The sequence below is a fragment of the Prionailurus bengalensis genome, chromosome E2, assembly GCF_016509475.1.
Source record: "Prionailurus bengalensis isolate Pbe53 chromosome E2, Fcat_Pben_1.1_paternal_pri, whole genome shotgun sequence".
NCBI classification, from domain to species: domain Eukaryota; kingdom Metazoa; phylum Chordata; class Mammalia; order Carnivora; family Felidae; genus Prionailurus; species Prionailurus bengalensis.
The window spans coordinates 55,218,401-55,233,373 of record NC_057352.1 but is presented as its reverse complement, the minus strand read 5'-3'; the positions used below and the strand labels follow the sequence as shown (position 1 = coordinate 55,233,373).

Genomic DNA, 14,973 nt, shown 5'->3' with positions numbered 1-14,973 from the left:
AGTCTCTTCTTACTGGTCTGGCACTGATTCAGGTTCTCTGTGCTGGCTGTACACTAAATCACCTGGGGCTCTGAAACAATGGCAGAAGCTTGAGTGCCACCTTGGTCTTGGGTGGGACAAGGCGGCTAGGATACAGGTCCACTGTGGCGGTCTGCTCGAAGTTTTTTTCGAGTTAGGGCTTCTTTTGATTGATGTGATCTATCATCTAGGAAACGCATTAGAAACATTTATGCTCTGACCTTACTCTTTAGGATGATGACCCACTCAGGCCTGGGTGGGGTCTCAGGATTTGCAGCTTTAATCCTAGGGGAAGCTGATGTGAGAAGCACACAAACCACCTTTTGAGAAATACTGGCTCTGTGCTATCTGCAAATCAGAGAACCCTGCTCACTCTGTGTATGCCCTCTTGAATCATGTATAGTAGTATGTAATATACTTGGTTTGTGTTTCCACTTTTGGGGAGTGGAATGGGGAGCCATTGGGAGTTCTATAAAGAGGAGACATGAGGCCAGGGTGTGCCACACCGGGGTTGGCAATCTGGCAGCCTTGAGAGGACTGGGCTGGAGAAATGAAGAGGGGGGGAGGTAGCTGGCAGGAGAGGGAAGGGGGACAGAACTGCATATAGCTTAGGTCTTTGGATTCTGGATTATACCTGCCCTCCGCCACTTCTTAGCTGTGTGTATTTGAGTAAGTTACATCCTCTCTGGGCCTCAGACTCTTCTGTAAAATCGAGAGGTACCTTCCTTAGGAGCTGTAGGGAGGGCTGAGTTGTGGGTAGACATGAAGCACTTGGGCCAGTGGCCATCAAGCACTACCTGTAGTGAGTGGTGAAGAGATGGGCTGGGAGATTGCTTCCTTCTTCCAAAACAAGCTTTACCTCGTTCATGCCATTTTGGCTCCATAAAGAGTTTTCTAGTGTCCCTTAGGGCCATGCCCTGTGTTGGGTGATGAAACACAATTTGAACAGAAACCCTGTGCTCTGGGCTTCCAACCACAGGCTGGAGAATGGTGAGCTGACCACTGCAAAGCAGATCAAGTCACGTACGCTTGACACAAGCCGGGTTCAAGAGCAGCATGGGGAAGGGTGAGTAATTGGGTGGACTCTCCGTACTTCGCATTTTCCATAGTTCCAGATTATGGATACAACTGTTGTGTATACATTTTTATTTTATGTATATTATGATGTTTTGACATCTTAAAAAAAAAAAACCTTTCTGGTTGGGGGAAACTATCTTTCCCTGGACTAGCCAGTTCATAAAGGTAGCCAAGGGCCCAGCATATCTTTGAGATGACATGGGAAATGACCCAATCCAGAGCCAGACCTCCTCTGTCTGGCCCATGTACTCTGGAATGCAATCTACCTCCACCTTAATCACCCCAGGGCCAGGTGCCAGGCAATCAGGGAGCGCCCCTATAGTCCAAAGCCCACCAACCCTATTCACACCAGCCATTCTATGCTATCTACTCTGCCCTGTCATGTCTTTCCCTCAGAAACCCCAGTACATAGCACAACAACAGACACTTAGATCAATGGGACAGAATAGAGAACCCAGAAACGGACCCACAAACGGGTGGCCAACTAATCTTTGACAAAGCAGGAAAGAACAGCCAATGGAATAAAGACAGTCTCTTCAGCAAGTGGTGCTGGGAAAACTGGACATCAACATGCAGAAAAATGAGCTTGGACCACTTTCTTACACTATACACAAAAATAAACTCAAAATGGATGAAAGTCCTAAATATAAGACAGGAAGCCATCAAAATCCTTGAGGAGAAAGCAGGCAAAAACTTCTTTGACCTTGGCTGCAGTAATTTCTTTTTCAACATGTCTTTGGAGGCAAGGGAAACAAAAGCAAAAATGAACTGCTGGGACCTCATGAAAATAAAAACTTCTGCACTGAGAAGGAAACAATCAGCAAAACTATAAGGCAGCCTGACAGAATGGGAGAAGATATTTGCAAATGACATATCAGATAAAGGATTAGTCTCCAAAATCTATAAAGAACTTATCAAACTCAACACCCAAAAAACAAACCAGTGAAGAAATGGGCAAAAGACACGAATAGACACTTCTCCAAAGAAGACATCCAGATGGCCAAATGATGTGTGAAAAAATGCTCCACATCACTCATCATCAGGGAAATACAAATCAAAACCACAATGAGATACCACCTTATACCTGTCAGAATGGCTAACATTAACAACTCAGGAAACAACAGATGTTGGCGAGGAGGCAGAGAAAGAGGATCTCTTTTGCACTGCTGGTGGGAATGCAAACTGGTGCAGCCACTCTGGAAAACAATATGGAGGCTCCTCAAAGAACTAAAAATATAGCTACCCTACAACCCAGCAAGTGCACTACTAGGTATTTATCCAAGGGGTACAGGTATGTTGTTTTGAAGGGGCAAATGCACTCCGATGTTTATAGCAGAACTATTGACAATAGCCAAAGTATGGAAAGAGCCCAAATGTCCATCAACGGATGAATGGATAAAGAAGATGTGGTATATACATACAATGGAGTATTACTCGGCAATCAAAAAGAATGAAATCTTGCCATTTGCAACTACGTGGATGGAACTAGAGAGTATTATGCTAAGTGAAATTAGTCAGAGAAAGACAAATATCCTATGACTTCACTCATAGGAGGACTTTAAGATGAACATAAGGACAAAACAGATGAACATAAGGGAAGGAAAGCAAAAATAATATAAAAACAGGGAGGGGGACAAAACATAAGACATTCTTAAATATAGAGGACAAACAAAGGGTTGCTGGGGGGATTATGGGAGGAGGGTTGGGCTAAATGTGTTTAAGGAATCTACTCCTAAAATCATTGTTGCACTATATGCTAACTAACTTGGATGTAAATTAAAAAATAAATAAACAATTTTTTTTAAAAAAGAAACCCCAGTACAAGCCATGGCTTATGTGCTTCCCCTGCTCAGTCTTCTGCTTCTGGATCCCCCTGGTGCTGTCCCCTGTGGGCCTGTGTGACACGGTGCCTCCTAGGACCTGTGAGGATAATAGCCTTTGTCCTCCCAAGCCTCTCTGGGTGTCCTCTTGTGGTCACATCCGACTGACCACCTCATAAAAGAAAACAAAATGACCAGTTACCTCTGACAACAATTTTTGAGTTTGAAAATCTATGACAAACTTCTAGAGTGTCTAAGCAGCATGGGACAACTTTGGTCACTTGCCTGTGTAGCCCACTCAAGGGTCTGGGTGGATGGCAGCCATGCTTCTGCAAGACGGCCATAGCTTGGTCATCCCTGCTGGGTCCCTTGTCCCTGGAGTCCCTATGGAGGGATGTGGAAGCCACCACTCAGTAAGCTGTTAGGGGTCACTTAGGCTACCTGCCATTTCTCAGGGAGTGATGTGGGGGTCGGGTAGGGACAGCAGGGATTGTTGCAAACTGTAACCCTAGAGAACACAAATCAAATCCCAGCCCTACCTCCGTAACCTCAAATAAGTCACTCAACCTTTCCGAAGTTCCCATTACATGTCTGCAAAGAGGGGACAAGAACATCTCCCACACAGCACTAACGGGCCACAAGGACCTGGCAGTCCAGCCAAGCTGGACCTCATGGGAAGGAAGCCACTGTACCTTTATCTTTCATGCACCTTTATTTCCCTAGGAATCACTGGTAACTGTCGTCTAGAAAAGGGGATTTTTAAGGCTTAGGGCTGTCAGGAAATATGGAACCATCTACTCTGTAGCTCAGTCTTGGCAAAATCTGTTCGTTTTTGTAAACTCAGAGCTCATGGTTTTCACACATGGGGTCTCTATTTGTGAAATCTTGGAGCAAGCCACTGGCATAGAGTCTGCACTCAAAAAAAAAAGTAATTGCTGAATGGCTTAAAAGAACTAGTAATTAAGCAAAAATAATGGTAATGTTTACTGAGCATATGTTATGTGCCAGGCATTATACAATGTTCCTTACACATATTAATGCCTTTAACTTGCACAGCAACTGTATATATAAAAGATACCACTGCCCACAGAATATCTATGACATATGCTGACATTTCCATTTTACAGATGGGGGGGGGTAGATACAGAGAGGGTGAATAACTTGGCCAAGGTCACACAGCTTGGGTCCATGTTAGCTAGGAAGAAGATGGGATTCAAACCCAGCGACAACGATGGTGGTTTTCAACCTATTCTCTACCTACCATGTGTCACACGCTTGCTAGACACCCAGGACTTCTTTTTTTTTTAATTTTTTTTATTTTCTTAATGTTTGCTTATTTTTGAGAGAGATAGACAGCATGAACAAGGGAGGGGCAGCAAGAAGGGCAGACACAGAACCTGAAGCAGGGTCTAGACTCTGAGCTATCAGCACAGAGCCTGACTTGGGGTTCGAACTTATCAACCAGGAGATCCTGACCCAAGCCGAAGTCAGATGCTCAACCAACTGAGCCACCCAGGTACCCCTAGACACCCAGGACTTCTAATGATCACGACAGCTCTCCAGAGGGAATCATCAAGCTCTTTATGCTGAGGAGGAAACTGAGGCCAAGTGAGGTGAAGTGACCAGTTTATCATGCTGGAATGCAGGGGTTCAAGAAAAATGTCACCAAGCTGAAGAAGCACTTGGACGTGAACATGCCCAGCATGTGACTCTGAGCCTGTGAAAGCCTCATGCCACCCATCCCGGATGTCCGTAAGAACTCAGAGCATGCTGTTGTGACAGCACGGCCAACAGCAAATAGCCTACAATCCACCTCTCGAGCCAGGCACTTGCACTCAGAATTCTGCCTTGTCCAGCCATTTCTATTTGCCCCCAGGGAAGAACCACTGAGCTTGGTGTTGAGCGACTGGCCTTGCCCGGTGAGCAACAGACTGACCTCTGTTCTTTTCAGCTCTATGCTCTTCCAGTTCTTGAGAATGCATATTATTTTGCAGGTTGGAATCTTCGAAACAGAACCTTGGCCACCTTTCCAGGGAGGTTTGTGCTTTGTGGTTGGCTGAATGATGGCCTCCCCAAGATGTCCATGTTCTAATCCCTGAAATCTATGAGTATGTTACCTTACAGGGCAATGTAAATGTGATTAAATTAAGGATTTTGAGAAGGGAGGTTATCTTGGATTATCTGGGTGGGCCCAATGCCATCACAAAGGTCCTTATAAGAGGCAGACTCCAGGGTCAGAGAAGGAGGTGTGATTATGGAAGCAGAGGGGTAGGGTCGGGGGAGAGTGAGGGAGAGAGCATGCACACAAGATGGCCTGCTGCTGGCTTTGCAGATGGAGCTGGGGCCCCAAGCCGAGGAACGCAAGTGGCCTCTAGAAGCGGCAACAGGCAAGAAGATGGACTCTCTCCCTGGAGTTTCCAGAAGGTACACAGCCCTGCCAATGCCCCGTTTTGACTTCTGACTTCCAACACTGTAAATCTGTGCTGTTTTCAGCTACTCTATTTGTGGTGGTCTTTCATCAGCAATAGCAAATCGACACGGTACTCTTACCGTCTCTAATCGTGAAACTGTGGAGCAAAGCCAGGCCATCAAACCAGTGGTTGTATCTGGTCTCCCCCACTGTGTGCATTCCGGGCCCATTGCGAAGCAGAGTTCCCTGCAGCCATGATGGAATCCTGCCTGTTAAGACAAAGAAAGTTTTGTTTCTTCGTCCCCACCAGAAAACTACGAGACATGGCCATGGAGAGGAACGGAGGCCATAGTCCCAGTGCCGCTCACCGCACCCATTCGTTCATAGAGTAGTTGTTTCCAGAATAGGTAGGACATGCCCAGATTGTGCTAGCACTGAGGATACAAAGATGAACAGATATCACCCCTGTCCTCAAGCTGCTCACTACTCACAGAGGAGATGGATGAACAGACGCCCAAACCACACTTGGATAAAGGTGACGTCACCAGCTCTACAAGAGTGCTGCATGGAACAGAACCTCACCCCAAGGTGGGGTGAGAGCTGGGAGGGTACCTCCTGAAGGAGTCACTGGCTGGGTCTTGAGGGAACGTAGGTATTTGTCTCACAAAGGCACAAGGAAAGAACATTCTAGAATTGTGCCGTCCAATATGGTAGCCACCAGCCTCGTGTGGCCACTGAGCATTGAAACCTGGCTAGTCCAAACTGAGATGTGCTGTAAGTATAAAACGCACATTGGATTTCAAAGGCTAAGCGTGAAAGGAAAACGTAAAATATCTCATCAGCAATTTTATTTTTTCATGTCTTTTCTTTTAAATAATGTTTAGTTTTTGTGGGCAGGGGAGAGAGTGAGTGTGTGAGCAGGGGAGGGGCAGAGAGAGAGAAGGACACAGAATTCAAAGAAGGCTCCAGGCTTTGAGCTGTCAGCCCAGAGCCTGACACGAGGCTCGAACTCACGGGCCGTCAGATTATGACCTGAGCCGAAGTTGGACACTTAACCGACTGAGCCACCCAGGCGACCCTCATCAGCAGTTTAAAAAATATTGATTACATGTTGAACTTACAGTATTTTGGATCTGTTAAGATATACTATTAAAATAAACTTTACCTGGTTTTTACTTTTTTGACTGTAGCTATTGGAAAACTTAAAAGTGCCCATGTGGCATGCATTTTATTTCTGTTGAACAGCTCTGCTCCAGAGCTAGGGTGCTGGAACGTGGTTGGTGCCCCACCCTCGTCCTCCTGGCACAGACCTCTCCCCGAAGGCTGCCATCTGCAACTACCTGCAGCTCTCTGCCGGAAGGCTTTGTTTTCACTGCAGGAGCTGCCCTGCCCACACGCTGGGCAAGCTGCAACACCTTGGAGTCAATGCCCCTGGAAGCGGCTGTCACCCGGTGATGGATGGGAGTAGGGCGTCAAATGCCACCACTTCCTTGCCCTCAGTCGGGACAATGTGAGGCATGCTTTGCACTGCGTCCAGAGAGTTCAGCTCTGATGGCTCACGGTGGTCGGTGGCTTCACAATGCCACCTTTTCCGGTTTCCCTCCCGGTGTTTCTTGAGATCACGTCCCGGATAAACTACCTACATCTGAAGTCTTCTCTCTGGAGGAACCTGAACCAAGAGATTCCAGACCGGCTGAAACACCAGCTGATGTGTCAGTATTTCGCAAGACTGGACTGTAATTTTCGAGTGAGGATGCCCCAAATATTCAGGCTGGAGAGTTAAGCGGGGGCCCCATGATAAAGGTCAACAAGACCATACCGAGGGCTTTGCTTTAATGCTCAGAAGAATGGGGACAGCTTGGCAGGTCAAAACAGGGTACGACAGGATCAGAGCTTTGTGCATTTTTTTTTGTTTTTACCGAAATAAAATTCGCATAAAAGAAAATTTTAAGATTAAAAAAAAAATTTTTAATGCAAAAAATTTAAAATTTTTTAAAATCTTAAATCTTAATGTTGTGTCATGTTTGTGTAATTGTAAGGTTTGTAAGAATGCAAGTGGGGGCGGAGCAGAGAGAGAGGAGGACACAGAATTCAAAGAAGGGTCCAGGTTCTGAGCTGTCAGCACAGAGCATGACGCGGGGCTCGAACTCACAAGCAGTGAGATCGTGACCTGAGCTGAAGTCAGACGCTTAACCCAGCTGAGCCACCCAGGTGCCCCCCAAAATCCACCATCTTCAAGTATACAATTCAGGTGTTTCTAATATATTCACAATGTTGTACAACCATCACCATCTAGTTCCAGAACATTCTATCACCCCAAAACAAAGCTCTGTACTCCTGACAACCACTAATCTATTTCCTGTCTCTAAGGATCTGCGTCTTCTGGACAGTTCATACTGATGGAATACGCTCAGATTTGAGGTTTCAAAAGTTGTTTCTGACTGCGGTATGGAGGGTAGCAGCAGGAGGAGCCCAGGGGAGGCGGCAAGATGAGACAGACAGAGGATGGAGGGAACCAACAGAGATTTGGAGGACCTGGAATGGAGAGGACTGGGAGTCTGAGTGAATATGGAGGAGGGGGGAGACACCCCAAAGGGCCACTGAGTCTCCTGCCTTGGACAACTAACAGAATAGCAGGGCTATTCACAGAGACCCAGATGCAGGAGGAGCAGGTGAGGCAGAGAGGGATGAATCTGAGCACACAGTTAAAGCCCTCAAGAGAAGGAAGACACTGAGCACTGTGTGCCAGGCACTGGGTTGCCGGTGCCTTCGCTCACATAGCTCTGGCAGCAGTCCTCTGTTGGACATAAGAGGGAACTGAAGCAGGAAATTCTTAAGTAACTGGCCAAGGAAGATTCAGAGCCAATAATGCATAGCCCGACGTGAAGCCTGGCTATGGCCTCTCTGGGCAGGCGTGGCCACAGAGGCACAATCTTTAGTTAGCGGTTGGCCAATGGAAACTAGTCAACTGATTAGACTTGACCCAGGACTGAAAGCCTGGAATGAGGGTCAGGAGCCCGTCCTCCCTCTGCTGGCTGCCTGGCTTTGGGCAAGTTGCAGCCCCTCCCTGGTCCCTCAGCTTCCCTCGAGGAGGGAGGCGTGATGTACAGCAGTTCTCACACTTGGAGGCAGCCAGAGAGCGTGTAGAAACACAGATTGCTGGGCTCCACCCGCAAAGGATCTGATTCAGTGGGTCTGGAGAAGGCCCAGGATTTCCTGATTCTAACCAGTGCCCAGGTGATGCTGAGGCTGCTGGTCTAGGGTGGAGGTGGGGAGAACAGCTGATCTAGATCGAGGGGTCCATTCAGATCTATAGCAACAATTCCGGTTTTCCAAAATTTCCAAGATTTCCATGTAGTCATAAACAGAAGGTGCACGGGTGATGTGTCCATGGCAAACCAGAGCATAAAAAGATAGGCTCTCATTTTTAAAACAGAAAATTAATAGGGGCGCCTGTGTGGCTCAGTTAAGCGTCCGACTCTTAGCTCAGGGCACGATCTCAAGATTGGGGAATTCAAGCCCTTCATCGGGCTCTGCGCTGACAACGTGGAGCCTGCTTTGGATTCTCTCTTTCCTCTCTCTGCCCCTACCCTGCTCGTGCCCTCTCTCAAAATGGATAAACTTAAAACAATTGTTTTAATAAAAAATTAATAGTAAATATGCTTTTGTTTTTAGAAAAAAAACTTGCAGGCCATCTTTGTACAACCTAGATCTTTTAAAACCTTAAAATCTTCCAATATTAAGAGTGCTTGAGAGATGGAAATACAGCTGATTTCACTCTGTGCTCTCATGGGTACCTCAACTTTTTTATCTATGTGCATATACACCAAACACACACACACACACACATACACACACACATTGTAGGTGACTTTGGTAATCAGAGAAAAACATACACAGAAGCTGTTTTTTCAAGAACCTTCCAAGGCCATCCCTCGGTTGAAAAGCTCCAATCTGACTTTCCTTACAGAGAAAAATGCTCACTTGTGGAAAACCTCCAGTTGCGTATCTGAGGATGAAACCACTTGTGTGGCCTGAGACGGCCAGCTCGTGGTTCTCGGGCGGGGGCAGCACGGAAAAGGAGAGGGCCAGAGAAATAAGGGATGAAGAAATCGAGACACAAAGCGCACTAAAGGAATTTCCTCGTTGTGGGTGGTGTGGGGGGGCTCCCACTCAGGTTCTGTTAGGCTTATGGCTCTACAGGAACTCAAAGGCCAAGATGACACCGTGGGCACCTGGGAGGGAATCCCGCCTTGTGCTCTGCATGTCCTCTAGTGTGCACGAGTCCAGGGTCACCTACGCCTCCATGCCACTTTGAAATTAACCTAGGAGGCGCACAGTTTCACGAACGTGGCTCCCACTTGTGACGCATCACATCTTGCAGACTAATTCTGCTGTACGTAGGCCCATCACAGCATCCCTAGATGCTTCTCCTGTCAAGAGGGAGATCCGCTCTCTCTCCTTGGAAAGAGTTTCCGTGTATAAAAGCACACCTAGATGTTCACAGAGAAGATGCCTGGGTTATGGATCATTCCCCTCTATTGTTTTCCAGGGTTTCCAAAAATAATGCGCAATACACATTACTTTTATAAACAGAAGAAAGTGCACGTCTAAACAGGATCAGAAGAGCCAGTCATCTGTACAAAACACTCACCTGTCACTTGGGCCCTCACTGGTTCCAGCTGCTCCTTCTTATTTCTGCCAAATATGACATCCATCGCATGGGGCGCTGGGCGGTGGCGATGTGGACGGTGAGCAGACACTCAGATGTGTTCCAGGCAACTGCTCGGCTCCTCCTTTTCTCTCCTTTCTGCTTTCCTGCAGCTTCCTTCGCTTACATCTCTTTTCCTCCAGATGCCACAAGAGCCTGGTGTCTCTTCGCACTGTACTGGCCTTACTTATCCTTGGTCAAAGGTCAAATTCCCCAGCCGGGAGTCCTGGTCAGTCTTTAACCGTCTTACTCTGTCTCCAGTTCCCTCTCCAGCTCCGCTTCTGGGCTAAACAGGAAAAGCTAGTTTTTTTTTCCCCGCTGGGTTTAAATCGGCGGGATAATTGAGTGGGTGCATTCAGCATAGGTATGCAGCCTGAAATACCCCAACCCAGGAGGTGAACACGATTTACGATTTACGATCAGAACAACAAGAGAAACTATCAGGACACAGGACACCTGGGATTAAGGGAGCTGAGCGCATGTCAATCATGTGAATTCCTGCTGCACGTGGTGGGAACGTCTTGGCAGAGAGAGGATTTTTGCTTTGTTTTGAAGAAAGATCCTAAACCTCCCCTTCCTTAGGAAAAAAAAATCATATGCCAAGAGCAACTTAATTTATTATATTTCTTTTTTGGAACAATAAACATAAGGAACCAAAAACAATAAACATAAGGAACCAAAAATGCTACTCAAGAACAATGGGGAATGGTTAAAAAAAACAAATGTCAGTTCGACTTCTTGGTCTAACAGGAGGAAGAAACGATGCCCGAATGTGATTTCAGTGATGCTCGTATGTGATTTCAGGGCTCCCCTGTATTTGTGCCTCTTGCCGTGATGCCCAAAATCCATACCCAAGTGGCCAGAATGTTGAGTGACGAGTTAATGGACTCCTCTCTACTCCTATTGCTTACAGAAAGGAGCAGCTATTTCCCCCACCCCGGGGTAGAGGAAGGCAGGGTGGGGTGCCTGCCTCCCCACGGCTGCTGAGGACAGTTCTTGCCAGGTCTGGGCTGAGACCACGTTCCTGGACCTCGGAGCCCAGTCGGGACAGCATCCCGGTCTGGCTGTGCGCCCACCCCTGGCTGGGAGCTCCCGAGGGTCCAGCACCCGGCCTCCCTCCACACCCACTGATGCAGGATCTCTGTGGGAAGCCCAGCCCACACTCGTCTTACTAAATGTCTCAGATGATTCTAATTCTCGGCAGGTGCTGAGGGACCCTGGTCCAGGAGAAGAGGTGGCATATTTGAATTGTTAAGAGATTGACTCGTCCTTTTTCTAGGAGTCTGACTTATCCTCTCTGAGCCTCCATTTCCTTAAGTGTAAAATGGGGGTGCAATGATGTCAAAATCCCCAAGTGTTTGGACTCAAGGGCCTAGCAAAAGCACCTGGCCCCAAACAGCTCCCAGTTATTAGCCTTTCTTCCCCAATCACTCAGGAGGCAGTTCCCTTTGACCCACCTTTTCCATTAAACCCCATAACTTGCCAGTTTATTCTCCTGTCTGGTCTAAACATGTGTATCCATGTCGGGGTTATTATTCTTAGGCTGTGAAAGCTGTGTCCTCATGGGGATTAAGTGAGAGTTTCTGGCATAAACTATGGGCTCAGGAAAAAATGCACCTCCAGGGGCAGCTGCTCTGGTGCAGGGAGGAAAAAAAAAAAAAAACAGAAGACCCCGTCGGGATCCCAGTCCTGCGATTAAAACCTGTGACTATTGTGGGGCACCTGGGTGGCTCAGCCGGTTAAGGGGCCGACTTTGGCTCCGGTCATGATCTCGTGGTTTGCTGATTCGAGCCCCGTGTAGAGCCCTGTGCTGACAGCCTGGAGCCTGGAGCCTGCTTCAGATTCTGTGTCTCCCTCTCTATCTGCCCCTCCCCTGCTCACAATGTCACTCTCTAAAAATAATAAACATAGAAAAAAATTTTTTTAAAAACTGTGACTTGTCACCTGTCCCCTCGGAACCTCACTTTACTCTTTGAAACAGGATGGCAATACCTAGGTCGCAGGGTTTGTGGGGAGGACAATATTCAAATTATGGAGAAACATGACTGTGCCTCCTTTTTTGTCCATTTCGTATACCCATCAAAGCACCCACCCAATGTGTTCTCAGAGTCAAGTGCTTTGCCAAGCACTCTACGTGCACTGGCTTGCTCCAACTTTACATAATCCTAGGAGATGGGTACTCTTAGCCTCATTCTAGAGATGCAAAAAGTCTGGAAAGAACCAGCTTTCCCTTAGGTCACATAGTGACTAGGAGACAATTAGGAAGCCAAGCCAGGCAGCCTGACTCCAAAGTACACACTTGGTGACAATTCCACACAGCACGGACACACGATGGATGTTTGCTAGATTCTTGTTGAACGAAGCAATGGGTGGATGTGTCCATGGGTGGTGGACCCGAGAGAGCCAGTCATGGGTTGATTTCACTGCCTTGTTATTATAATAGTGAGGAGCTAAGTCCAGCTTTCTTTATTCAGCCCTGTACCCTGGGGGCAATTAGATGGCGAGGTCAGGATTTTTTGATAACGGGGATAATAAACTGATCGTAACAATGGATAATCTGTATTAATTTTCTAGGGCTGCCATAACAAAGTCCCGCTGGACGGCTTGAAGAGCACACATTTGTTTTCTTACAATTCTAGAGGCTGGAAGTCCAGGACCCAGCTGTCAGCAGCACTGGTCTCTTCTGAGGCCTCTGTGCCTGGTGTGTTGATGGCCGTCTTTTCTCACCGTGTCCTCAGGTGGCTGTCTGTCTGGGCTCATGCATCCCTGGCTGTGTGTCCAAAATTCCTCCTAGGAGGACACCAGTCAGGGTGGATCAGGGCCCACCCTAATGGGCTCATTTTAACGTTGTCACCCCTAACAGGCTCTACCTATGAACACAGCTACAGTCTGAGGTGCTGGGGCTCCAACATAGGCATCTTGAGAGGGGGGAGGGGAAGACACGATTCAGCCCATGATAATGTCATGAAGGTTCAATGAGTTAATAGAAGATGCTTTGGCTGGAAATAACAATATCTCTGGAAACCCTAAAGATGTGCATTTATCTCAGACATCAAGTCGTCTGGGGGTCCTGGGTGGCTGGGAAGTTCATCAGGACCCTCTGGCCAGGCACCCCCGTACCATCCTCAGGGGGTTGGCTTCCCATCCTTAGACTTGCTCAGTTTTGCTTACGAGCGATTGCCTTCACTCCAGGAATGGTGTCCCCCCACAACGAGGTGCCAAAACAGAGACACAAGGTGGGGAAAAGGAGGCATTTCCCTCTGACAGCTCTCTCTTTATGCTATGAAACAGATTTTTCTCTTAGTCTCATAGGCTCAGTGGTGTCACATGACCACCCCTAGACCAATTCCTGGCAAGGAGGAGCAGGTGTGCCCTGATTTTCTTAAATCCATCGGGAGTCCTCCCGGGCAGCACGTTGCCACCAGATTCACCCCAGGATTCCATTAGCAAGGAGCAAGGAGGGGATGGCTTGGGATAGATAAGCTGCAGTGTTGGCTCCAGGCAGTACGACGTTCATGCAGTCTCACATTCACCTATTCACACAGCACATATTTACTAAGCATCTACTGTGTGCTGCAAACACAGCAGCGAGCAAAGTAGGAAAATAATTCTGTGCCTTCTTTGAACTTACCCTGAACTTAAGCCGAGTTCTGGGATTATAGAGGTGATTAATGAGACTCAGTCTCTGCCTTCTTCACTGCCTTGTTCTTTTCTATTGGGAGGCGGAGTCTTTGTGTCCCAAAGGTCATATATTTCCCAAAGGGGTTAGGGATTCCTGCCGTGGTTCACGGGACAGCTTCCATGTTGAACCTCCATCCTTCCTTTTTGTAAACAGAGAACAAGCAGCAGCTGCTCTTTCTCAAGAAGCTCTGGCACTGCTCTGGACCCATGGGAGCCTCAACCCTGCTTTCTAGGTCTTTGCTAATAAGGGGAGAGTGGGACATGAGACTTGTCGCCAGTGGGAGCCGTGTCCTCCAGCCTCTCATAAACACCATTCGCTGGATGCCTGACGTGTGTCAAGTGCCATGCTAGGTGTCTGGTTAGCAGTATGTTATTTAATTCCCACACATCCCTGCAAGGGAGTCATTAACAGCCTTATTTTTACAGCCCCAGAGATGTGAAGGAACTTGATTCACGCACTAGGCAGTGTAAGTTCCTCCCCACTACCATTTTCTGAAGTTGCTGGCTGAGGGAAAGAAGTAGATATGAGAGCAAAAGTGGGTGTTCCACAGACCACTTTTAGAATGCATTTGCTGCCTTCAGATGGACTGAAAACTGGCCAGTGCGTAAGAGAGCAGGGCAGTGGGAACGTGGACGGGAGTAGCTCATCTTACACATGAGTTTTGTTCATCTCCTGCTCCAAACCTTAGTGGCTTCCAACAACCACCACTGTCATTATCTCTCTGGGCTCAGTTCTGTGGGGGGATTGGGCTCTGCTGGGCAGTTTTCCTGCTTTCGCCGCTTGGCGTTCCTTACGTCGTTGCAGGTCTGCTCGTAGTTGACTGACACGCTAGGAGGGCTGGGTCTGGGCCTCTCCCCGTCTCCATGTGGTCTCAGGGTCTGTCCTTGACCCTCTCCATGGGATCTCTCCAGCAGGATAGTTGGACTTCTTCCATGGCAGCAAAAGCCTCCAAAAAAGGTTTCTAGAGAGGGGCACCAAGGTTGCTCGGTCGGTTGTGTCCGACTTTGGCTCAGGTCACGATCTCCCAGTTTGTGAGTTCAAGCCTTGCGTTGGGCTCCCTGCTGTCAGCCTGTCAGCACAGACCCTGCTTCATATCTCCTGTCCCTTTCTTCCAACCCCTCCCCTACATGTGCTTTCCCCAAAATAAATGATAAAATTTTTTTAAAGTGTTTCGGGGTGGGGGGGGTGCCTGGGTGGTTCAGTCGGTTAAGCGTCCGACTTCGGCTCAGGTCATGATCTCATGGCTTGTGAGTTC

The 14,973-nt window shown here is 47.8% G+C and overlaps 1 protein-coding gene across 1 annotated transcript in view; it reads right to left on the bottom strand.

The window, feature by feature from the left end:
• Positions 1–10,509, bottom strand: part of BCO1 (beta-carotene oxygenase 1) — a 41,111-nt gene extending 30,602 nt beyond the window's left edge. Inside the window, exons 1-2 of the mRNA XM_043599748.1 lie at positions 9,980–10,509; positions 5,466–5,594 (exon numbers count right to left, since the gene is read on the bottom strand). Coding sequence (XP_043455683.1) covers positions 5,466–5,594; positions 9,980–10,043 — 193 coding nt within the window. The 5' untranslated portion in view covers positions 10,044–10,509. The remainder of the gene's footprint in view (positions 1–5,465; positions 5,595–9,979) is intronic.
• Between the last annotated feature and the right edge of the window lie 4,464 nt (positions 10,510–14,973).